Source organism: Convolutriloba macropyga, chromosome 6, assembly GCF_964194025.1.
Source record: "Convolutriloba macropyga chromosome 6, txConMacr16.3, whole genome shotgun sequence".
NCBI classification, from domain to species: Eukaryota; Metazoa; Xenacoelomorpha; order Acoela; family Convolutidae; genus Convolutriloba; species Convolutriloba macropyga.
Window position 1 is genome coordinate 23,347,353 of NC_134473.1, and position 25,299 is coordinate 23,372,651.

A 25,299-nucleotide genomic window follows, 5' to 3' on the forward strand; every position below is an offset into this window, starting at 1 on the left:
TGCGAGAGATCACCCAAAACTCAAATGTCAAAGAATTAAATGTCAGTCAAAAAATGTCAAGCTAAGACATACAACTACAATAATTGCTTCAAGGTTCGCCCGAGAGCTATAATTTGCTACTTGTAGGGTACAAGTTATGTCGATCTAGCCGCCAGTTTGGTTTTCTGGTATTTCTTTTTGGAAAAAAGGTGTCCTACTGAATTGGGGGGGGGGGGGGGGGGGGGGGGACTAAAGATAAAAATGGTAGTTTTATAAGCTACTCTTATAAGACCACTATAGTGACCGAAAACAGTTGTTTCACTTCGCACAGTGTTTGTGACGCATTGTAAAACATAGCTGGCTTTTTTCCAGACAATAGCTCCGAAAGGATCGTATATGGTTAGTCTCCGATTATCGAATGTCAATAGGGTATTAAATATCAAGCTTTCCTGTCAAAATTAAAAGAAACGGAGATAAAAAACTTAGCATCTAAGATAAATTAAACTTGACCTTTAATTGACATAGAAAAACAACAAACAAAAGTTGAAATTAGCGAGCAATATTTCAACCGCGCTTTACACCACCATAAGTATAAGTCAACAAAAAAGTTTCTGAGAATCGCATACTTACTTGAAGACTAGTGAGCTGAAAGGCTCTGAGAGCACTCAATCCCCGCTGGGCGCTACCTGCTTATCCCGTTTTTTAAGGACGAAGACTTCAAGCGAAAAATAGCAAAAAAGACTGACAGGACTAATACAATTGCTAAAAACCTCGTTTGAGAGCTATTAAAAAAAGCGAACGTTGTTAAATTGACCATATTTACTCAAACAAAAGTAGTTTTCCAAAAACAACTCTTAGACCCAACAAGTTTTCAAAACAACAAACTTAAAGGACAGCTAAAACATGGGTAAAACAAAAACAAACAAAATACAAAAAGCAAAATTAGTAAAAAAAAGTTTTTAAACTTCTTGAAACATAGGTTCTCAAAACTCCCTTTCATGCCGCTAAATTCTAGTCATTAACGCACGCGCACGCATTAAAACAAGTGTTTCCGCTAAAATTGAAAAACTTAAATAACAAAACATCCAAAAGCTTGACAAAAATGAACAGAGCCGACAAATCGCCGGAAAATAGCCTGCGTTGAGGCACATCGAGATTGAACCAGACAGCAAAAAAAAAGAAGATAGAAACTTTGGTGATTCTTAATTTAGAGGGAAGTCAAGATCTAAGAGAACTGCTCAGATACCTAACTCCCTCAGGGATTTATCATTTTATCCCTTTTATGAGGACGAAAAGTCAAATGGTCAAATGTAAAAACAATCAGACAAAATTTGGTAGTACAAAGAATCGCATAAAAAAGACAGACAAACAGGAATAATATAATCGTTACAAACGTCCTTTGAGAGTCAAAAAAAACGTTCAAACATGACCTGTTATCGACAGGCAGAAACAACAAACAAAAGTTGAAATTAGCAAGCAATACTTCAAGTGTGTTCCTCCCGAAATTTATGGCTTGAGAGCCAAGTTGTAATACCGGTTGCAAGACCCGAATGCCAAAGATAAAAAGGGTTTACTGGACCACTTGAACTCAATAAAAACCAACGTGACAAAAAAAAGATAACCGACTAACGTCGGGCTAATTGCTCTCAACGACTTCTTCAGTAGCTATCCACGGCATAGAGAGGCTAGTTTCAGTATAATTGAAGAGGCGCAAGGTGACCGCAGCCGGGGGAGGTGCATCGGGGGATGATGGTCGGCAACAGTGGGGTGGGTGGCAACAGTGGAGGAGGGGAAGGTGCGAAGGCGGTTGTTGCCTGCATGGGGCCCTAACGGCATAAACGATTTGTAGGGGTGGGGATTGGGGGTGGGGGTCAAACTCTAAGAACCGCCCTTGACACCATAAGTAGAAGTCTCCAAAATAGTTTCTGTGGAAGGCATACTTACGTGGAAACTAGTGAGCTGAAAGGCTTTAAGAGCGCACATTACCGCTGGGTGCTACCTGTTTATCTCGTTTTTGAGGACGAAAAGTCAAATGGGTCAGAAGAAAAATCGGCCAAGCAAAAAATCGCACAAAAAAGACCGGCAAGACTTATATAATCGCTACAAACTTCGTTTGAGAGCAATTAAAGAAATGCGAACATTGTTAAATAGACCAGATTTATTCAAACAAAAGTAAGCTTTAAAAAAACTCTTAGAAATAAAAAGTTTTGAAAACAACGAACTTAGAGGACAGCTAAAACATGGTTAAATATAAACAACAAAAAAACAAAAAAGTTTTAAAAAAGATAATTACTAAAAATTTGTTAAATTTCTTGAAACTCAACTCCTCAAAACACCGTTTTATGCCGCTAAATTCTAGTCATTAACGCACGCGCAAGCATTAAAAAAATTGTTTCCGCTAAAACTGAAAAACTTAAATAACAAAACATCCAAAAGCTTGACAAAAATGAACAGAGCCGACAAATCGCCGGAAAATAGCCTGCGTTGAGGCACATCGAGATTGAACCAGACAGCAAAAAAAGAAGATAGAAACTTTGGTGATTCTTAATTTAGAGGGAAGTCAAGATCTAAGAGAACTGCTCAGATACCTAACTCCCTCAGGGATTTATCATTTTATCCCTTTTATGGGGACGAAAAGTCAAATGGTCAAATGTAAAAACAATCAGACAAAATTTGGTAGTACAACGAATCGCATAAAAAAGACAGACAAACAGGAATAATATAATCGTTACAAACGTCCTTTGAGAGTAAAAAAAAACGTTCAAACATGACCTGTTATCGACAGGCAGAAACAACAAACAAAAGTTGAAATTAGCAAGCAATACTTCAAGTGTGTTCCTCCCGAAATTTATGGCTTGAGAGCCAAGTTGTAATACCGGTTGCAAGACCCGAATGCCAAAGATAAAAAGGGTTTACTGGACCACTTGAACTCAATAAAAACCAACGTGACAAAAAAAGATAACCGACTAACGTCGGGCTAATTGCTCTCAACGACTTCTTCAGTAGCTATCCACGGCATAGAGAGGCTAGTTTCAGTATAATTGAAGAGGCGCAAGGTGACCGCAGCCGGGGGAGGTGCATCGGGGGATGATGGTCGGCAACAGTGGGGTGGGTGGCAACAGTGGAGGAGGGGAAGGTGCGAAGGCGGTTTTTGCCTGCATGGGGCCCTAACGGCATAAACGATTTGTAGGGGTGGGGATTGGGGGTGGGGGTCAAACTCTAAGAACCGCCCTTGACACCATAAGTAGAAGTCTCCAAAATAGTTTCTGTGGAAGGCATAATTACGTGGAAACTAGTGAGCTGAAAGGCTTTAAGAGCGCACATTACCGCTGGGTGTTACCTGTTTATCTCGTTTTTGAGGACGAAAAGTCAAATGGGTCAGAAGAAAAATCGGCCAAGCGAAAAATCGCACAAAAAGACCGGCAAGACTTATATAATCGCTACAAACTTCGTTTGAGAGCAATTAAAGAAATGCGAACATTGTTAAATAGACCAGATTTATTCAAACAAAAGTAAGCTTTAAAAAAACTCTTAGAAATAAAAAGTTTTGAAAACAACGAACTTAGAGGACAGCTAAAACATGGTTAAATATAAACAACAAAAAAACAAAAAAGTTTTAAAAAAGATAATTACTAAAAATTTGTTAAATTTCTTGAAACTCAACTCCTCAAAACACCGTTTTATGCCGCTAAATTCTAGTCATTAACGCACGCGCAAGCATTAAAAAAATTGTTTCCGCTAAAACTGAAAAACTTAAATAACAAAACATCCAAAAGCTTGACAAAAATGAACAGAGCCGACAAATCGCCGGAAAATAGCCTGCGTTGAGGCACATCGAGATTGAACCAGACAGCAAAAAAAAGAAGATAGAAACTTTGGTGATTCTTAATTTAGAGGGAAGTCAAGATCTAAGAGAACTGCTCAGATACCTAACTCCCTCAGGGATTTATCATTTTATCCCTTTTATGAGGACGAAAAGTCAAATGGTCAAATGTAAAAACAATCAGACAAAATTTGGTAGTACAACGAATCGCATAAAAAAGACAGACAAACAGGAATAATATAATCGTTACAAACGTCCTTTGAGAGTAAAAAAAAACGTTCAAACATGACCTGTTATCGACAGGCAGAAACAACAAACAAAAGTTGAAATTAGCAAGCAATACTTCAAGTGTGTTCCTCCCGAAATTTATGGCTTGAGAGCCAAGTTGTAATACCGGTTGCAAGACCCGAATGCCAAAGATAAAAAGGGTTTACTGGACCACTTGAACTCAATAAAAACCAACGTGACAAAAAAAAGATAACCGACTAACGTCGGGCTAATTGCTCTCAACGACTTCTTCAGTAGCTATCCACGGCATAGAGAGGCTAGTTTCAGTATAATTGAAGAGGCGCAAGGTGACCGCAGCCGGGGGAGGTGCATCGGGGGATGATGGTCGGCAACAGTGGGGTGGGTGGCAACAGTGGAGGAGGGGAAGGTGCGAAGGCGGTTTTTGCCTGCATGGGGCCCTAACGGCATAAACGATTTGTAGGGGTGGGGATTGGGGGTGGGGGTCAAACTCTAAGAACCGCCCTTGACACCATAAGTAGAAGTTTCCAAAATAGTTTCTGTGGAAGGCATACTTACGTGGAAACTAGTGAGCTGAAAGGCTTTAAGAGCGCACATTACCGCTGGGTGCTACCTGTTTATCTCGTTTTTGAGGACGAAAAGTCAAATGGGTCAGAAGAAAAATCGGCCAAGCGAAAAATCGCACAAAAAAGACCGGCAAGACTTATATAATCGCTACAAACTTCGTTTGAGAGCAATTAAAGAAATGCGAACATTGTTAAATAGACCAGATTTATTCAAACAAAAGTAAGCTTTAAAAAAACTCTTAGAAATAAAAAGTTTTGAAAACAACGAACTTAGAGGACAGCTAAAACATGGTTAAATATAAACAACAAAAAAACAAAAAAGTTTTAAAAAAGATAATTACTAAAAATTTATTAAATTTCTTGAAACTCAACTCCTCAAAACACCGTTTTATGCCGCTAAATTCTAGTCATTAACGCACGCGCAAGCATTAAAAAATTGTTTCCGCTAAAACTGAAAAACTTAAATAACAAAACATCCAAAAGCTTGACAAAAATGAACAGAGCCGACAAATCGCCGGAAAATAGCCTGCGTTGAGGCACATCGAGATTGAACCAGACAGCAAAAAAAGAAGATAGAAACTTTGGTGATTCTTAATTTAGAGGGAAGTCAAGATCTAAGAGAACTGCTCAGATACCTAACTCCCTCAGGGATTTATCATTTTATCCCTTTTATGAGGACGAAAAGTCAAATGGTCAAATGTAAAAACAATCAGACAAAATTTGGTAGTACAACGAATCGCATAAAAAAGACAGACAAACAGGAATAATATAATCGTTACAAACGTCCTTTGAGAGTAAAAAAAAACGTTCAAACATGACCTGTTATCGACAGGCAGAAACAACAAACAAAAGTTGAAATTAGCAAGCAATACTTCAAGTGTGTTCCTCCCGAAATTTATGGCTTGAGAGCCAAGTTGTAATACCGGTTGCAAGACCCGAATGCCAAAGATAAAAAGGGTTTACTGGACCACTTGAACTCAATAAAAACCAACGTGACAAAAAAAAAGATAACCGACTAACGTCGGGCTAATTGCTCTCAACGACTTCTTCAGTAGCTATCCACGGCATAGAGAGGCTAGTTTCAGTATAATTGAAGAGGCGCAAGGTGACCGCAGCCGGGGGAGGTGCATCGGGGGATGATGGTCGGCAACAGTGGGGTGGGTGGCAACAGTGGAGGAGGGGAAGGTGCGAAGGCGGTTTTTGCCTGCATGGGGCCCTAACGGCATAAACGATTTGTAGGGGTGGGGATTGGGGGTCAAACTCTAAGAACCGCCCTTGACACCATAAGTAGAAGTCTCCAAAATAGTTTCTGTGGAAGGCATACTTACGTGGAAACTAGTGAGCTGAAAGGCTTTAAGAGCGCACATTACCGCTGGGTGCTACCTGTTTATCTCGTTTTTGAGGACGAAAAGTCAAATGGGTCAGAAGAAAAATCGGCCAAGCAAAAAATCGCACAAAAAAGACCGGCAAGACTTATATAATCGCTACAAACTTCGTTTGAGAGCAATTAAAGAAATGCGAACATTGTTAAATAGACCAGATTTACTCAAACAAAAGTAAGCTTTAAAAAAACTCTTAGAAATAAAAAGTTTTGAAAACAACGAACTTAGAGGACAGCTAAAACATGGTTAAATATAAACAACAAAAAAACAAAAAAGTTTTAAAAAAGATAATTACTAAAAATTTGTTAAATTTCTTGAAACTCAACTCCTCAAAACACCGTTTTATGCCGCTAAATTCTAGTCATTAACGCACGCGCAAGCATTAAAAAAATTGTTTCCGCTAAAACTGAAAAACTTAAATAACAAAACATCCAAAAGCTTGACAAAAATGAACAGAGCCGACAAATCGCCGGAAAATAGCCTGCGTTGAGGCACATCGAGATTGAACCAGACAGCAAAAAAAAGAAGATAGAAACTTTGGTGATTCTTAATTTAGAGGGAAGTCAAGATCTAAGAGAACTGCTCAGATACCTAACTCCCTCAGGGATTTATCATTTTATCCCTTTTATGAGGACGAAAAGTCAAATGGTCAAATGTAAAAACAATCAGACAAAATTTGGTAGTACAAAGAATCGCATAAAAAAGACAGACAAACAGGAATAATATAATCGTTACAAACGTCCTTTGAGAGTAAAAAAAAACGTTCAAACATGACCTGTTATCGACAGGCAGAAACAACAAACAAAAGTTGAAATTAGCAAGCAATACTTCAAGTGTGTTCCTCCCGAAATTTATGGCTTGAGAGCCAAGTTGTAATACCGGTTGCAAGACCCGAATGCCAAAGATAAAAAGGGTTTACTGGACCACTTGAACTCAATAAAAACCAACGTGACAAAAAAAAGATAACCGACTAACGTCGGGCTAATTGCTCTCAACGACTTCTTCAGTAGCTATCCACGGCATAGAGAGGCTAGTTTCAGTATAATTGAAGAGGCGCAAGGTGACCGCAGCCGGGGGAGGTGCATCGGGGGATGATGGTCGGCAACAGTGGGGTGGGTGGCAACAGTGGAGGAGGGGAAGGTGCGAAGGCGGTTTTTGCCTGCATGGGGCCCTAACGGCATAAACGATTTGTAGGGGTGGGGATTGGGGGTGGGGGTCAAACTCTAAGAACCGCCCTTGACACCATAAGTAGAAGTCTCCAAAATAGTTTCTGTGGAAGGCATACTTACGTGGAAACTAGTGAGCTGAAAGGCTTTAAGAGCACATAACAACCGCTGGGTGCTACCTGTTTATCTCGTTTTTGAGGACGAAAAGTCAAATGGGTCAGAAGAAAAATCGGCCAAGCGAAAAATCGCACAAAAAAGACCGGCAAGACTTATATAATCGCTACAAACTTCGTTTGAGAGCAATTAAAGAAATGCGAACATTGTTAAATAGACCAGATTTATTCAAACAAAAGTAAGCTTCAAAAAAACTCTTAGAAATAAAAAGTTTTGAAAACAACGAACTTAGAGGACAGCTAAAACATGGTTAAATATAAACAACAAAAAAACAAAAAAGTTTTAAAAAAGATAATTACTAAAAATTTGTTAAATTTCTTGAAACTCAACTCCTCAAAACACCGTTTTATGCCGCTAAATTCTAGTCATTAACGCACGCGCAAGCATTAAAAAAATTGTTTCCGCTGAATTTGAAAAACTTAAATAACAAAACATCCAAAAGCTTGACAAAAATGAACAGAGCCGACAAATCGCCGGAAAATAGCCTGCGTTGACGCACATCGAGATTGAACCAGAAAGCAAAAAAAAGAAGATAGAAACTGATATACCTTTTCTTAAAATAGACCGAAAAGGGAAAGCATAAATCGAGCGTTGAGTGGATTAGGGGTTCTCAAGAGGAGTCAAGTCGAGCATGGGGTTCTACACCGCAAGACAAAATGCCCCTAAAACCCTGAGTTTTCGGCAGGTTTGGTGATTCGTAAACTTATGAGGGTAGTAAAGTGAATGGCTCAGATACCTAACTCCCTCAGGGTTTTTATCATTTTATCCCTTTTCTGAGGACGAAAAGTCAAATGTAAAAACAATCAGACAAAATTTGGCAGTACAAAGAACCGCATAAAAAAGACAAACAAACAGGAATAATAATCGTTACAAACGTCGTTTGAGAGTCAATAAACATTCAAACATGACCTATAATTGACACGCAGAAACAATAAACAAAAGTTGAAATTAGCAAGCGATACTTCAAGTGTGGTCCTACCGCAATTTATGGCCTGAGAGCCAAGTTGTAATACCGGTTGCAAGACCCGAATTTCAAAGATAAAAAGGGTTTACTGGACCACTTGAACTCGACCAACGTGACAAAATAAAAAATGTAACCGACTAACGTCGGGCCAATTGCTCTCAACGACTTCGTCGGTAGCTAGCCACGGTATAGTGAGGCTAGCTTTAGTATAATTGAAGGGGCGCAAGGTGACCGCAGCGTGGGGAATGCATCGGGGGATGTTTGGGGGCAACAGTGGGGTGGGTGGTAACAGCGTAGGAGGCAAAGGTGCGAGGGCGGTCTTTGCTTGCATGGGGCCCTTACGGCATGAACGATTTGCAGGGGTGGGGAATGGGGTCGGGGTCAAACTCTAAGAGCCGCCCTTCATACCATAAGTATAAGTCTCCCATATAGTTTCTGTGAAAGGCATACTTACTTGGAAACTAGTGAGCTGAAAGGCTCTAAGAGCACATAACAACCGCTGGGCGCTACCTGTTTATCCCGTTTTTGAGGACGAATGGGTCAGAAGTCAAATGAGTAAGAAGCAAAATCGGCCAAGCGAAAAATTGCACAAAAAAGACCGGCAGGACTAATATAATTGCTACAAACTTCGTTTGAGAGCAATCAAAGAAATGCGAAGATTGTTAAATAGACCAAATTTACTCAAACAAAAGTAAGCTTTAGAAAAAACTCTTAGATATAAAAAGTTTTGAAAACAATGAACTTAAAGGACAGCTAAAACATGGTTAAATATAAACAACAAAAAAACAAAAAGGTTTTAAAAAAGATAATTGATAAAAAATTTGTTAAATTTCTTGAAACTCAGCTCCTCAAAACACCGTTTTATGCCGCTAAATTCTAGTTATTAACGCACGCGCAAGCACTAAAAAATTGTTTCCGCTAAAACTGAAAAACTTAAATAACAAAACTTCCAAAAGCTTGACAGAAATGAACACAGCCGACAAATCGCCGGAAAATAGCCTGCGTTGACGCACATCGAGATTGAACCAGAAAGCAAAAAAAGAAGATAGAAACTGATAGAACTTTTCTTAAAATAGACCGAAAAAGGAGTGCATAAATCGAGCGTTGAGTGGATTAGGGGTTCTCAAGAGGAGTCAAGTCGAGCATGGGGGTCTACACCGCAAGACAAAATGCCCCTAAAAACCCTGAGTTTTCGGCAGCTTTGGTGATTCGTAAACTTAAGAGGGTAGTAAAGAGAATTGCTGATACCTAACTCCCTCAGGGATCATTTTATCCCTTTCATGAGGACGAAAAGTCAAATGGTCAAAAGTAAAAATTATCAGACAAAATTTGGTAGTACGAAGAATCGCTTAAAACAAAAAAGAAAGACCAACAGGAATAATATAATCGTTACCAACGTCATTCTAGAGTCAGTAATCATTCAAACATTAAAATCTATTGCGAAAGCTGTCAAATTTGAATAGAACGTTAAAATGGGCCCAACTTAGTGTCCAGCAGTTAGCCCGGAAAAAAGGAGAATCAATTACACAGTAGACTCTAAAAGTGCATTAAAACTTCTTTCCATAACCAAACCTAAAATGTAGAGAGAACAAAATTAAACACCGACGCCATATCATAACACAGATTGTGCCTTTGATACCAGTGGTAATTTTGGAGCTTTTTATCGATATATTAAAAATAAGCTCCCAATTTATTTGACCGAAAACAGGTTCCTGAGCCAATATAAACAAATCCGACAAACTGCTGGAAAACAGCCTCCGTTGACCCGCTTAATGCACATCGGGATTGAAACAGTAAACATAAGCATCAGATCGCCGGAAAATAGCCGCAATAGACGTTTCTGGCCTTCCATTAATTGAAAACATACCCGGCAAAATGCCGGAAAATAGCCGCTGTTGATTCCCATAACCAAGATTGGGATTGAAAGAAGATAAACTAGTGAGACAAAATGATTTTTGTACAAACAATTTCAAAGTGCGAACTATTTTGATAGCCGTTTTGGAGCTGAACATACTCCTTCTCCGTAATGAGACCACACATGCTCTAGTATCAATACCAATAAACATTAGAGATGGAAACTAAGAACAAAATTCGAGTAACGGGCATCTAAAATTGGGCTTTATGGGTTTATCCAGTTTCAATTTCTGATTTCGTTTTTTGATGCTGATTGTATTCATTTTGAATTGCATTGTTGAGCAACTGCTGTCTCTCAATTTTAACAGAATGAGAGAAAAAGAAACTATCCTAGAGAAGTCAAAAACATTATCAACTAAAGAAATAAGATAGACAGATCGACCACCAGTCCTTTAACAGACCACTAGACTTTTTGGGTTAGATTCGGACTGTCAATTTTGACACATACGGTCTATAAGGAAAAAAAGCCCTAGAAGATCTTTTTCAAAATTGATATTCAAAATCAAAAACTCATCTAATACCCAAGAATTAGGACATATAAGTTTGGCACTATTTAAATGCACATTATTGATCTTTAACTAGTAAATGTTCATAAAATTTAAAGTTCCATAAGTGAGTTTAGAAGTCACTTTTTTGAGTGAGGTAGGTCACCCAATTGACCTAAAAGCAGAAATGAAGTCACACACAAATTTTAACTGCCAGTAGAAGTCATTGAAAAAGACAATATCAAGACGTCAGGTCGTAAGAATCATCGATGGAGACAACGAACTAAAAAAACCACAATGTCCCCAATAATAGCCGCCATCACTTTGCGGCTTTTAGACAAAACAAGATAACGAAATCGACATTTTCCATGTGTAAAAAAGTGTTCAAATTTAGTGTGCAGTTTTGGTTAGACTACAAAATTATACTTAATTCAAAGACGGCGCTTCATACTAATGCAAGCTAGCAACCGCTCCAATTACCTTTGATAACCTAATGCACTGCAACCTAATGACCATGCCTTATCGGCTTATCCAGTCTCTAAAATCCATTCAGTGTAAATAGGGAGTGAGTAAGTCAGGAGTCAAACGTCAAAGTCGTGGCTGAATGTAAAACGAAAAACGTGAAGGAGAGGTAAAGCTAAGAGGTAGAGCACCCAAATATTAGCCGTTGAGAGGCTGACGGCGGCTACTTGAAAAGTCCTCCACTTCAGTGTTCAAGCGGGTATTACCAATACAAATACCTAAAAAACAACTAAAGTCGGGCAAATTGTTCTCAAACGACAGGTGAGTGGCTGGCTCCGGTAGTAACCAGCTGGGTTTAGCAACGCTAACATTATGGGGATAATGGAGTAGGGGGGGTGGTCAAGCATTCGGGGAAAGGGGCTCGAGTGATGGTCTAGGGTTTAGAGGGCTGGAAGAGGGCGGGCCAAATTCCAAATTCTCAGGTGGATGAGGGTGGACAGGAGAAGTGTAGGGGCGTTACCGAGTGGGGAGTTGACTGAGGAGATCATAATTTCAAGATTAAGAACCACCCTTCACACCATGAAACTGTCTGCTCAAAACAGTATTGATGAATCGCATGCTTAGAGATTATTAAGGTGCTGGCTCTGAAAAAGCAGCGGTGCCACTTAATGCCCGCCGGTCTAGAAGTGTTAATTCCGATCAAAAATTTGCATAAGAAGACCACAGGACTAATAACATTACCAGAAACTTCGTTTGAGAGCAAGTAAAGAAAATCAAAAAAAAATTTGGCTTGAACAAGACCTCTTTTGAGCTCCGACAAACGTCTATGTAATACGTTTAAGTAAAAACTAAAAAACGGCGACGCAGTTCTGGTCTCAAAGCCTCAGAAATTTTGCTTTCAACTTAGAAACCAGTCCTAACCAGCAACCTCAGCAAACTAAATTGTCCTAGCAAACTTTGCTGGAAAAACAGTTATTAACTTAACTGGAGAAAACTCAAATTTGGTCGAAAAATCTAAGTTATAGCAAAAGATGAAGACATGGGCCGGCAAGGTTATCGAGAAATTTCATCTAACCACGGAAAAAAATTTAGCATGAAAAAAAAGATATTTATTAGTCAATTTGCCTCGCAGAAGCCTTGTCATTGGAGACTCTCTTTTCACACTTGACTCTGACATGGTACTGTTTTGATTAAATTTTGGATTCAAAAATCATTTTGTTGGGTGCAGTAAAACACGTATGGTTAAAATCTTATCTAACAAAATATTTCCTCTGAACAAAAACAAATTTCTACGAATTTTTGTCACGCAACTATTTCGTGACTCATAGCTAGTGAAGATTTCACTAAAAAAGACCTAAATATACCTTAATAATTACTAAAAATTGGTTCAAAATTAAATATTTTCAAGGCCATAATTGGTCTCTACTTCGATTTAGGACTCACCCGTAATTTGTTGAAGTTTATTGAACTGCAGCAGAATGACGGATTACTGATAAACATATTGCGTACCCGAAAATTATTTTTTACCTTTTAAAGTTCGATGAAGATGAATATGTATAATCGGTAAACACTGTAAAGAAAAGTCATGTAGTTGTTGACGTAATCATGCGGATAAATTAGGTGCTTATACGGAAATGTATATGTAATTAATCAACATCAGGGAACGTACAAATGCCGAAAAATGATCAACTTGAAGATCAGTACAAATTTACGAAGGACCAATGAGTTAATAATCAGCACAACACCCGAGAACCAGCCTGAGAACCCGTTGAAAACTAGTCTTGAGACTTCCATGAATTGTAGTAGAATTTATTACTCTTTGAATATGTCTCTAAAACGGATTACTAAATTGAAAGAGAAAGCTTAGTAAAAGTTATTTAAATACAGGGCAATAAATAGATAAAACACGGATTCGAACCTCTCAAATAAAGGCTATTACTAGCTAATTGTATTCAAAATGTATCCCCAAAAATCGCAAAATGAAATAACTATTATAAGTCCTTGTAAAATGACAATTATACTCAATAATTGCTCCGAATAATAACGCTTAACACTTACATAGCCGGCAGATTGCTGGAAAATAGCCGCGATAGACTCTTCTGGCCTTCAATGAAATGAAACAACTAAAAAAAAGACTGACCAGCAGTCCTTTAAAAGACCACTAATTTTTGGTTAATTCAGACAGTCATTTTTATGAGACATATACGCTCTATAAGGAAAAGGCCCCAATGGAGCTTTTTCGAAATTAATATTTGAAATCAAAACTCAAGACACTAATACTCAAGAATTAGGGAAAACACGCTTGGCAATACTTAGATGCACACTATTGATCTTTAAGTTGTAAATGTTCAGAAAATTTAAAGTTTATTAAGCAAGTTCAGAAGTCATTTTTTTGAAGGAGGTAAGTCACGCAATTGACAAAAAAGCAGAAATTGAAGAAAAGCTCACTGAAATTGAAATAGAAAATTGCAAGAAGTCAGGTAGCAAGAATCATCGATGAAGACGACGAATTTAAAAAAACCACAATGTCCCCGATAATAGTCGCAACGCTTCGCGGCTATTAATCACTAATAAGCATCTTTAAAAATTAGTGCGTAGTTTTTGAAAAAGAATTGGTTTTTACTGCTCTGACGTCGATAACTGATTCAAATTTAATCACTTTAAAGCCGCGCTCAAATAACCTTTAATTAGATTAAGAATTCTTCAATTGGCCTAACTCCTCCGCATAAAGTAAGCAAAATTGATCCGAGAGGAAAAGTCATTCGGAGAGGTAACTCACCAAAAAATATTCACGCGAATGAACAAAAACACGATACAATAAGAGTGAAAAATGACCTGACATGCGAGTCAGTTACAAAAAGATCGAATGAATGAATGAGGAAAAGCTGATTTGACAAGAGACCACCAGGACTAATATCATTGCTACAAACCTCCTTTGAGAGCAATTAAACAATTTCGTCAATACGGGTTACGCTCTACTTCGTTTCACTGCTCTAAAAACAGTCGAAAAAAATTAATTGCCAAAATCTGTTGCAGAAACTATTAGTTTCATGCAGCTAAATTAGATATTAAAACATGCGAGAAAAACAATAGGACGGAATTATAATCTCCTCTATTATATTAACATAGCCAGCAGATTGCCGAAAAATAGCCGCGATAGACGCTTCAGGCCTTCCATGGATTTGAAGCAACTAAAAAACGATAGACAGATTGACTACCAGTCCTTTAATAGACCACTAGACTTTTTGGGTTAGATCCGGTCTGTCATTTTTATGAGACACATGCGCTATATAAGGAAAAATCCCTAAGGGAGCTTTTTCAAAAATGATATTCGAAACCATAAACTCAAGACTCTAATACTCAAGAATTAGGGAAACACGCTTGGCAATACTTAGATGCACACTATTGATCTTTATCTACTAAATTGTCATAAAATTTAAAGTTCATTAAGTGATTTCAGAAGTCATTTTTTAAGTGAGGTAAGTTCCCAGTAACTTCACCACTCTAAGTACTTGAAGGACTACCAAACGCAGCTAAGGGCCTCTAATGAAACTTGCTGCCCGCTGAGCTTTACCTGTTTATCCCGTTTTGAAAGCTCAAAGTCATGAAAAGTCATCAAAGTCATGAAAGTCAGGGTAAGACGAAACAAAAATCTGTTAGACGAAGTAAAAAAAACATAGCCGGAAGAATTCCGGAAACGACTCGAACGAAAAAAGTAACCATGCTTATTATTAAACAACTAGAACCACTATTGTGAACCCTAAACCTCCACAAATGCCATAAAAATAAAGGAAGAATAGAAAAGGCATTCATTCAAAAACCAAAAACAAATTGAAAAAAAAAACTAGAAAAACTTAATGACTTTTTTTAATAGTACCAGGAAACATAAAGCCAAATAGAGTTCCTTTGCAGTTAGAGCAATAAAAAGCTCGCAAAAAATGGGCAAGTCATAATAGGCTAAGAAACTTGTCTAAGGTTAAAAAAAACTACAAAAAAATAAGAAAAATGGTTTAAAATTTGTCAATTTTTCTAAGAAAAAATGATTTATTTAAAAAACTTTAGCCAATTGGTATCTGAAAAATTACTAAGTAACAAGCTTCTATTCAAATCAAAAACAAAAAAAAAACAGGCAAAAAATCATTAAATTTCGTCTAAAAATCAGCAAAACTGATCAAAAACCTCCAAATTAGCATTAAACTCAAATTAACTACTTGAGAGCTTCAATTCCTATCAAAACGAGCCTAAAACTAATACAATATCATAATCAAAGCTCATAACCATCAAAGTTGCAAAAAAGCCGCACGTGAACAAAAAAATTCGCTCGCTTGGAGAAAATTCTTTCACACATCAATTTCTCGCTCTCTCAAAAACAGCGGTATGAACAAAAATCACTCTCTTTTCGCTCCGCTCTTCACTTTTGTTCAGCACCAAAATCACTCCAAATTTTTTCACGAGTTTCATTTCCCGCTTCAAAAATCACTCAAATGAAATTGATGAAAAAAAGGACTTCTCCAATACTCCTCTGCGAGTCGTAAAAATTAGGAGCGCTATAATAGCCGTCTGAAATTGCTGACGCGGCCATTAATAAATGCCAATGTTTCTCACCTGTTGCCTCCACCTCCTCGTCGATTGTTCTGATTCTTGAAATAGTTGGCTCTTTGCTTCTCAACTGCCATTGCCTGCAGCCATTCAGGGCAGTCCTGTTTCGCCTCCTTCAGAAGGTCCACCAAGTCCCGCACTATGTTCATGTTCTTCTCATTGAATAAGGATGTTGCCAAACCTGCACACCAAAAATATATCTGATTTCTTCCCTAAACACTAACTCTTAAGCAAGCCCGAACCCTTGATGAGGGTGATGGATATGAATAAGCAGAATCATATAAAGCTTCTAGCTATCAAAAGGATTTTTGAGTCAAGTCGAGCTGCCTGAGACGGTCAACCCTGAGAAAACCCTGTCTCCTGCAGACGTTAGTTACCCATTCGTCTTTCTCCGATACCCTCTTCGAGGCAATATGTGCATAAGCTGCTGTCACAAAAAGTTGTTCGAAATCCGTTATCTAAAACTTTGAACATGAGTCAAGAGTCATAAAAGTCAAAGTTAAGAGAAAACTTTTGCCGCAACACAACCAGAAACAACTCAAAGCTTCAGAATCTTCCTGATAAATCAATTCAGCCTAAAGACAAATTAATTAAATCCTAATAGACAAAACATTTATTAAATATAAAATTAAACAATAGGACTGAGGGGCAACACTTGAGAAAAAGGTCGAAAAAAAAACTGCAACGCCTAGCAAACGTAAAAGTACGGCAAGATTTATAAAAAATCGTACCGAGAATATTTTAAATTTTGACATCAAAGAAGCGAGCAAATTATCATTCTAAAACCGCCCAACACCAAGCAGAAATGAAAACATTCAAATTTTAAATAAAATTTTTCTCTTAACTCACCGTGGAATTTATAACTTTATGTAAACATAACCGACTAAATGTCCGAAAAACTGCTCTCGAAAGACTAGTGTGAGCTCTAATCAATTGCAACCTGCTTCAGTCGGGGTGGGGGGATGGGACTAAGAAGTTCAATAGTGGGCTTCAAATAACCACATTAGAGGTTAACATATACCACTATTAAGATTTAAAGTAAAAAATGACACCAATTTCGGTGCACTTTTCATTTGACTTTTAGTATTGAATTGCCACCAATTGAATTCAGCTGCTTGAAATTGTGATTGAGAGAGAATTTTAGATCACGCGAAAGGCAAAAAGTCAAGGGCGTAAAAGTCACTCGAAAAGTCAAAATTGTCAAGCAAAAATTTTGCATAAAAAAGACACACGTTTACCATAATTGCTATGAACTACTTTTAAGAGCAATTAATAATTTATCTCGTAGCATTGAATTCCATGAAGAGTGGCAAACACAGAAAAAGTGGCGATCTCAATTGACTGGAGCTGCTATTTGCGCAGAGAGAATCTAGATGTTATCAATCCAATCGAAGACTTTACGAAATGATATTGAACCACAGCCTCGGGAAATTTGTCCAAGCATTAAGAACACACTTTTAGAATAGCGATATCTAGGTGGGGTGAGCATGAGAAGAGGGGGTGGGTGCTGAGCGAAGAATCCCATACTTAACAAAAATGAGTGGCACGGCTCTAGGAGAACTGAATGATCTCCGGGCATTATCTGATTATACTATTTTAAGGATAAAAAGTCAAATGATCAACCAAAAAGCTGGTAGTACGAAAAATCGCATTAAAAAGACCAGAAGGCTTAATAGAACAGCTAAATTTTGTTTGAGACCAATTGAAAACCGATGAGAAGTATATTGAAACTCCACATTACCAGCGTCACTACTTATAAAAGATGATTGCCAGAAACAAAAAGACACGAGCTATTAGAATGTACAAATTATAAGACCTTCGAAATTTTATTGAAAACTTGAAAAAATTAAAAAATAAACACATTAAACTGGAAACAGCCGGTAAATTGAAACATAGCCGGCAGATTGCCGGAATAGCTGCGAAAGAATAGACCTGCGTGCCATATAATAGAGATAGAAACAGATACAGATCTGAATTGAAAAAAAAATCGACGCCGCTCAAAAAAGTAGGCTACAAAACATTCAGCCATAACTTAATAAAACTTGTTAAAAATCATTCCACAGAAGCCTCTTATTATGGTCCTTTACTGCACATATGAGTTCCTTTGACCTTAAACAAATTCAAATTAAACCTAAGTTTTAAAGTGCAAAAGTCATTTTATTGAGTGAGGTAAGTCACGTGTGATCAAAATCTAATCACGCAAATAACCTAAAAACTTTCGCTAAAGCGAGTGAGAAATGACGTCACGCGCGCAAATGCCGTTAGTGAGAAGAAGAAGTCATTCAGAAAATTTGACTTTTTCAGCTTTGCTGTGTGAACAAATGTAAAACGAAAAAAGAGCGTCAGACGACGAAACAAAAAAAACCAAGAGCACCGCAATATAGCTACGCTTAGCTTACAGCTTCACAGCTTTAAACAGTTAGAGAAAATTGACAATCGCCTAATTCTTTTTCAAGAGTCTAAAAGTGTTCTAAATTTGTCCACCGTTTCATTAGATTCCATAAAATTTGCTAATTCAGTCTCTTAATTGGAGGACAAGCTTAATACTAATACCGATTAACAGCACAATCTTAGGAACTTTGCTATTTTAAGGCATTAAGTCTTAGTTCCCTGGCATAATTTATCAAAGTCATTGGCATTAGCAATGAACTTCTTGTCCTCTAGTTTATTGCTTTATCCAATTTCGTTTGCTTCCGCCTTTTGACCTTGACTGTATTTGCTGCTTGAAATCTCATTTCCATTCAGTTGAAAAAGTGAGTGATGGAAGTCAGACGTGAAAGTGCTAAGAGCTAAAAAATATAGAAAGAAGTTTGCCAAAAAAATAGCCGTCATTGATTCCCATAGCACAAATTGGGATTGAAAGAACATATTTTGAAAGAACCTATTTTGGTGTTATTCCGTAGTTAGACATACTCTTATTTCTTAATGAGTTGATACAGGGGCTGAAAACAATACCAAACATAGCCGGAACATTGGCGGAAAATAGCCGCGATAGACGCTAGTGGCCTTCCATGAAATTGAAACAACTACAGAAATAAGATACAGATTGACCACTAGTCCTTTAATATGCCACTAGACATTTTGGGTTAGATTCCGAATATCATTTTTTGAGACACATGCGCTCTACAAGCAAAAAGCACTAATAGAGCTTTTTCAAATTAATATTCGAAATCAAAAACTCGAGACTCCAATACTAAAGAATTATGGTAAATACGATTGGCACTACTTAGATGCACACTGTTGATCTTTTAACTAATAAATGTTCGTAAAATTTAAATTTTATCAGAGTTCAGAAGTCCTTTTTAGGGTGAGGTAAGTCACGCAACTGACCTAAAAGCAGAAGAAATGACGTCACGTACACAAATTTTAACTGCAAAGGAGTAGAAGTCACTGAAATTGAAAAAAATGATTGGTCTCAAGAATCATCGGTGGAGACGACGAATAAAAAAAAACCACGATGTCCCCAATAATAGCCACTATTGCTTCGCGGCTATTAATAAGCATCAAAGACGTATAAGAAGTAGAGGTACTTTTTAAGTAGAGGTCATGAAAATTTTCCCTTATGGTTTTCTCCCATTTCTTCCATATCTCTCTGAATTAAAGTGAAGAAAGGTCAATTTCATAGTAAAGAAGTCATTTTTGAGAGTGAGGTAAGTCACTTGTGACCAAAATCAAGCAAATGAAGAAAAAATTTGCTCCACTAGGAATTAAAGATGGCGTCACGCACGCAATTCAGTTGAAATTGCATGAACGAATGAACAAAAAGCAGATTTTAAGTGATTATGACGTCATATGGAAGCAACAAAAATCTTGACAAAACAAAAACCAAGAGAAAGCCAATAACAACCTCTGCGGCTATTAAAGGAAAAAAATTGCCAGATCTTAATACAAATGGTGCCTTCCATCTCCAACTAAAATGATTATATTCAAAACACAAAGAAAATATGCGATGGTCACTACAAATATAGAGTTTGTGAAATACCACAGTTCGAGAGAGAGAGAGAGAGAGAGAGAGAGAGAGAGAGAGAGAGAGAGAGCTAGTAAACATAACAAACTAACGGCGGGCAAATTAATCTCAAACGAACGGCGAGCGGTTGATTTCTGTTGTAGCCAGCTGAGTCTTAGGGACGCTAGCATTATGGGGGGAGGGTGGGTGACTCAGGGGCGGGGTCAAACAGCCCTTCAAACCATCAAATTGGCTCTTCAAAACAATTTCGGTGAACTGCATACTTATAGAAACCAGGGTACAATTTCATCAGTCACTAAAACTTTGAGGCTGAGAGCTTAGTTTGAACTTAGATTAAACGCAGTGAAAGTTACTCAGGACAATATAGGACACTAAGTTTAGGACAAAAATAGACTTTCACTTTTTGAATCAAATCGCTATATATAATCGGCTGGTTCGCTATCAGAGAGAGATGTTTAGTTTATTTCAACTCCTGTATATTTTGAAGAACACATTGATATCACTAATCTGCGAAATTGTACGCTTAACTTCAATTTCAAAGAAATTCAACAATTTCGAACCCTTTGGTTCTCTAAATACGTTTAAACGAAATCTAGGTCCCCTCGGTCCTCGTGCCCAGTACTCGCGCGCAAGCGCCCTCGAGTCAGGGCACTAAGTCCCTCGGGCAACGAAAATTTTGTTCTAACATGTACTTAGAATCTATTAGAGGGTAAGGGTCTAAGAGAGCTGTTCAGCTACTTAATGCCCTCCGGGCTTTACCTGTTTATCCCAATTTTTTGGATGGAAAGTTAAAAGGTTCAGACGAAAAATCGGTTGAGCTAGAAATAGCAAGACCACAGGGCTAATATAATTGCTAAAAACATCACTTGAGAGCAATTAAAAATTCATTCAACTGACCAGTGTTTCCCACACGACCAGTTCGTCCAATTCGATGAACATATTCGTCAAAATCAGACGGCAAATCAAAGTTTATGACATGCTTCACATTCGAGATATCCAGGCCTCTTGCAGCCACAGCTGTTGCAACCAGAATGGGGGTATCGCCCTGCTTGAACGAATTCAACGCCTGTTCCCGCTCTCTTTGCGTCCTGTCTCCGTGGATAGACGCTACGGGGAATTGCTCCTCGTACAGAAAGTTCTCCAATGAATCGGCACCTCGCTTTGTCTCGACGAAGATCAAAGTCAACGTCTTCGGATCTAAAACACAGGAATTATTGAGAACGCTTCATGTACGCGCCTTAATGGTTCTTTTCAGCACATTTTTGATAGGTTGTATTTTTGATGTTTGACGGTAAATTGCCAGCAATATAATCTACAATTGAGAACGATAGTTTTGGAGTCAGACAAAATCGTCGGTTGCACATAAATCGGTTGAACTATCATTGCACTCGGCAGCAAAAATACAACCAAAATTTGAAGAAGGAAGAAGTTATACAAACCAGAAGCTTCCAGCAGATCGAGAAGATGAGACCTTTTGTGCTCTTCTTCGCACCACATGACTTTCTGGGTGATGTTTTCACTGGTGCTGCCTACTCTGCCCACTGCCAAGAACAGATAGTCCTGTAGAAAATCACGCGCCAGCATCTGGATCTCTTTCGGGAAGGTGGCACTGTAAAAACACTCGATATAAAAATAATTCAAAAATATGGTTTGCAATGGCTTATTAGCATTCAATTGATTTTTATATCATTTGGGCAGCATTTTAATTTGTGTCAGTTATCATATAATTATGATTGTCCTATGATTGAGAGTTCAGGCCACATTAACATTACAAAATCAACTTAATTTCCAGAAATTTGTTTCGTGTGGTAAATGCATCTACACTGCATATTAGGTACTTAAAAAATTTTTGGTATATCATCACAGGCAAAATTTTGTGATTATTAATCTCAGTGTAAATTTTGTTCAATTTTATAGAGAAAATTTGCTAAAGAAAGCTAAATTCCCTGGTTAATGTTGAAAATAAAATCATTCAACAATATTCTGTAGCTAAAGTAATTGAAAAGACTTATTAAACTATTCAAAAAAACTTTAAACATACCCGGCAGATTGCCGGAAAATAGCCGCCGTTGATTCCAATAAGCATGATTGGGATTGAACGAATAGAATATATTGAAAAAAAAAGATTTTTGTACAAAAATATTTTCTAAGTCCGATTTATTTTGATGGCATTTCGTAGTTGAACATACTTCTGTTTCTTAGAGAGAGGCTACAGGGGCTACTATCAATACCAATAAGCATTAGAGATGGTAACTAAGACCTATAGGAACGATGTTCAAATAGCGGGCATCTAAAATTGGGCTTTATGGGTTTATCCCGTTTCTATTTCTGACTTCAATTTTTTATACCGACTCTGTTCATTTTGAATTGCTTTTCTTAGCAACTGATGTTCAAATTCACTTTTAGCAGAATGAGAGAAGAGAGAAACTAGCCTAGAGAAGTCAAAAAGATTTCACGCAAAATGTCGAAAAAGCGGCAAAATGATAAAGCGAAAAAAAGTTTGACGAAGTAAAAAAAAATACGAGCGCAATAATAGCCGGCTGAGAAGATGAGGGCCGCTATTAATAAGGACAAGCGGATAATTTTAGACGCTAACATTTTCGTTCGACTTAAAATCAAAACCAGTAATTTTCAGCTGAAATTGCTAACCACTTTGCTACCTGTGGTCATCTCTAAAGAAAGAAGGCAAAAAATACTTTTGAGCCCCATGTATCTTGCCAAGTTCAAACCTTTTGTTCTGATCTCCACTTATTGGACGACGAGGGTTGGACTATGAGCTCAACGTGTTTTTGCTCAATCAATTTCGGCCGACCTATGTCGTAGAAAGTTGTTAGTGGTATCATGAGAAAGCTCATCGAGCACAGAATATTATTTTAATCAACACCTGTTGCGATAACAGCAGTTAAATAAACTGCCAGTGTAATAAATTTTAATGCCCGATCGACACTGGAAAAACACTTCACCATTAGACTACGAGTTTCTCACACTCTTTTCTCGCCACTGTTACTACGTAAACAGTGGCGAGAAAAGAGTGTGAGAAACTCGTAGTCTAATGATGGAAACAGTTTGATAAACTTGTAGTCTAAAAAAACGTGTGTGGTGTATGTGGTGCGTGTTGTGTATGTGGCGTGGGTGGCGTATGTGCGGTGTGTGTGTGGTGTGTGTGTGTGTGTGTGTGTGTGTGGTGTCTGTGTGGTGTGTGTGCTATGCTGGTGAGTGTGTTATCTGCGGTGTGTGTATGCGTGCGTGTGTGCGTGTAAGTGGGTGTGTTTGTGTGGTGTGTGTGAGTGTGGTGTGCTGGTGAGTGTGTGGTGTGTTATCTGTGGTGAGTGTGTGTGTGTGTGTGTGTGTGTGTGTGTGTGTGTGTGTGGGTGCGTGTGTACGTGTGTGAGTGCGTGAGCGTGCGTGTGTCTCTGTGTGTGTAAGTGTGTGTGTGTGTGTGTGTGTGCGTGCGTGAAAGTGCGCGTGTGTCTCTGTGTGTGTAAGTGTGTGTGCGTGCGTGTGTGTGTGCGTGTGTACTTGGGTGCATGTGTGCAAATGTACGTGTGCGTGCGTGTGTGTCTCTGTGTGTGTGTGTTTGTGCGTGTGTGCTTGTGTGTGGGAGAGGGGAGGGGGGGGGGGGTGCATGAGGGCAAAACGTTTGAAAGTGTAATTGTTCAAATTGTTCACAAAAACAAATGAGAAACCAATGAAATTTTGTTCAATTTTGAAATGATCGCAGCAGGTGTTGATTAAAAAAATTATCACACGGTTGTTATCGCCCTCGAAGTCATCATAACACCTCGGCTTCGCCTCGGAGTTTGATAACTTCTCGGTGGCGATAACAACCGTGTGGTAATATTCATTACTTTAAAGGTTTTCGAATTTCGTCTTTTCCGAGGACTTATCGAGGTCTAAATTTTGTGATCGAGGCGGAATACAACTATTTTCCTTCATTTTTAATGTATTTTCAAAAATTTATAGATATTTTTTGTCTAATTCTCGTTAAGTTTTGTATAATCATTTTATTATTCTTATTCTCATTAGTCATCAGAGAGAAAATTAACTGTTTCAAGAGTATTTTGTCAAAAACAACTTATATGATATTTGACTATTTTAACTAAATTCCAATTTGGTAGAAAAAGATACTGATTCCCAGTTTGCATAGAAGAAGATACAAATATGAGTTGATAAAGTTGAGCACGTCTCTTATAAAACCATGTAGTTACTTATAGCAAAAAAATGAAGCTCCACGTGATCGCTCAATTTGATCGCGTAATGTTCCTCTTCATAAGGAACTTTCATTACACTATTGAGTTTTTTGGAACTGCTATTCAATAACATTCAAGTGCGTAGGTCATTTCGTTGAGTTAATGATATAAAGTTCAATTCTTATCAGGCAAAGGATTCACAAACTCTTCCTCGAGTCACACGCTCAAATGCAGTTCAGGAGAGTCAAGGAATAAATTTGACTTCCTCAGCTGTTCATTATAAGACATAACCAATTAACATAGGACGAACTGCTCACAAATAACAGGTAGGGGTTGACTTTTGTTGCAGCTTGGTCAAGGTTAGGAACCTTAACTCACTGAGTAAGAGGGCATAGAAGTGAGTAGCGGGGGAGAATGTGTGGGTGATAGGTCCAAAATTTCCCTTCTCTATATAATTATGCCTCCTCCGCAGCTTCCGTGAGGCATACACTTAGAACCAACTAAGGCTCTAAAAGAACTGGACCGCAACTCATTGCGGTCGGGCTTTACCAGTTCACACGATTTGTGAAGACGTTAAAAAATAATAGGACCCAAATTGTTGCAACAAGTTTTGTTTCAGTACATTCAAACGAAAAATGAGAGCCAAACAATAACATACCCGCTAGATTACCGGAAAAAAGCCGCCATTGTTTCCCATAGCCCCGATTGGAATTGAAAGAGCAGAAAAAAATGGAAAACTAATTGCTGCAAGAAAACATTCAGAAAGCGCAATTTACTTCGATTTCATTTGGTAGTTAGACATACTCCTGTTTCTTAAAGAGAAGATAAAGCGTCTAAAATCAATACCAATAGGCATTAGAGATGGTTACTAAGACTTATAAGAACACAGTTCAAGTAGCGGGCATCTAAAATTGAGCCTTATGGGTTTATCCCGTTTTTTTATTTCATTTTTCGATACTGATTCTGTTCACTTTAGATTACTTTGCTGAGCAACAGCTACTTGAAAAACACTTTGAGAAAAATGATTGCTGAATGAAACTAGCCTAGAGAAGTTAAAAAGATTTTACGCAAATCATAAAAACGGCAAAATGAGGTAAAATGAAACAAACTTTTATTGGACAAGGTAGCAAACATAGAACGGCAAGTCCTAACATACAATTCAAAAAATTTCCATTGACTAAACAAAAAGGACTAGAATTTAAACGACTATGAATGGATTTGAAAAAACTCACTTAGAAACGAAATCTGATCAAAAAATCTAAAAAAAATTGATGCAAACATGACGCAACGCATGTCAACAAAAAACAACTCGCGAGACGGCAAATTTTTCTTCAAACATCGTCTTTTCACTCTACTTTAAAATTAGAGCGAAAAAATTTTAC

At 37.8% G+C, this 25,299-nt stretch overlaps 2 protein-coding genes across 3 annotated transcripts in view; one reads left to right on the forward strand and one right to left on the reverse strand.

Annotated features, from left to right (window-relative positions):
* Positions 1–25,299, forward strand: part of LOC142341263 (uncharacterized) — a 336,105-nt gene that overhangs the window by 164,145 nt on the left and 146,661 nt on the right. The window lies entirely within an intron of this gene.
* LOC142341579 (putative ATP-dependent RNA helicase Pl10) overlaps positions 1–25,299 on the reverse strand; it is a 68,766-nt gene that overhangs the window by 4,917 nt on the left and 38,550 nt on the right. For both annotated transcript variants that reach the window (XM_075392629.1, XM_075392628.1), the window contains exons 9-11: positions 21,167–21,336; positions 20,625–20,924; positions 15,767–15,941 (exon numbers count right to left, since the gene is read on the reverse strand). In XM_075392629.1, the coding sequence (XP_075248744.1) occupies positions 15,767–15,941; positions 20,625–20,924; positions 21,167–21,336 (645 nt within the window). The remainder of the gene's footprint in view (positions 1–15,766; positions 15,942–20,624; positions 20,925–21,166; positions 21,337–25,299) is intronic.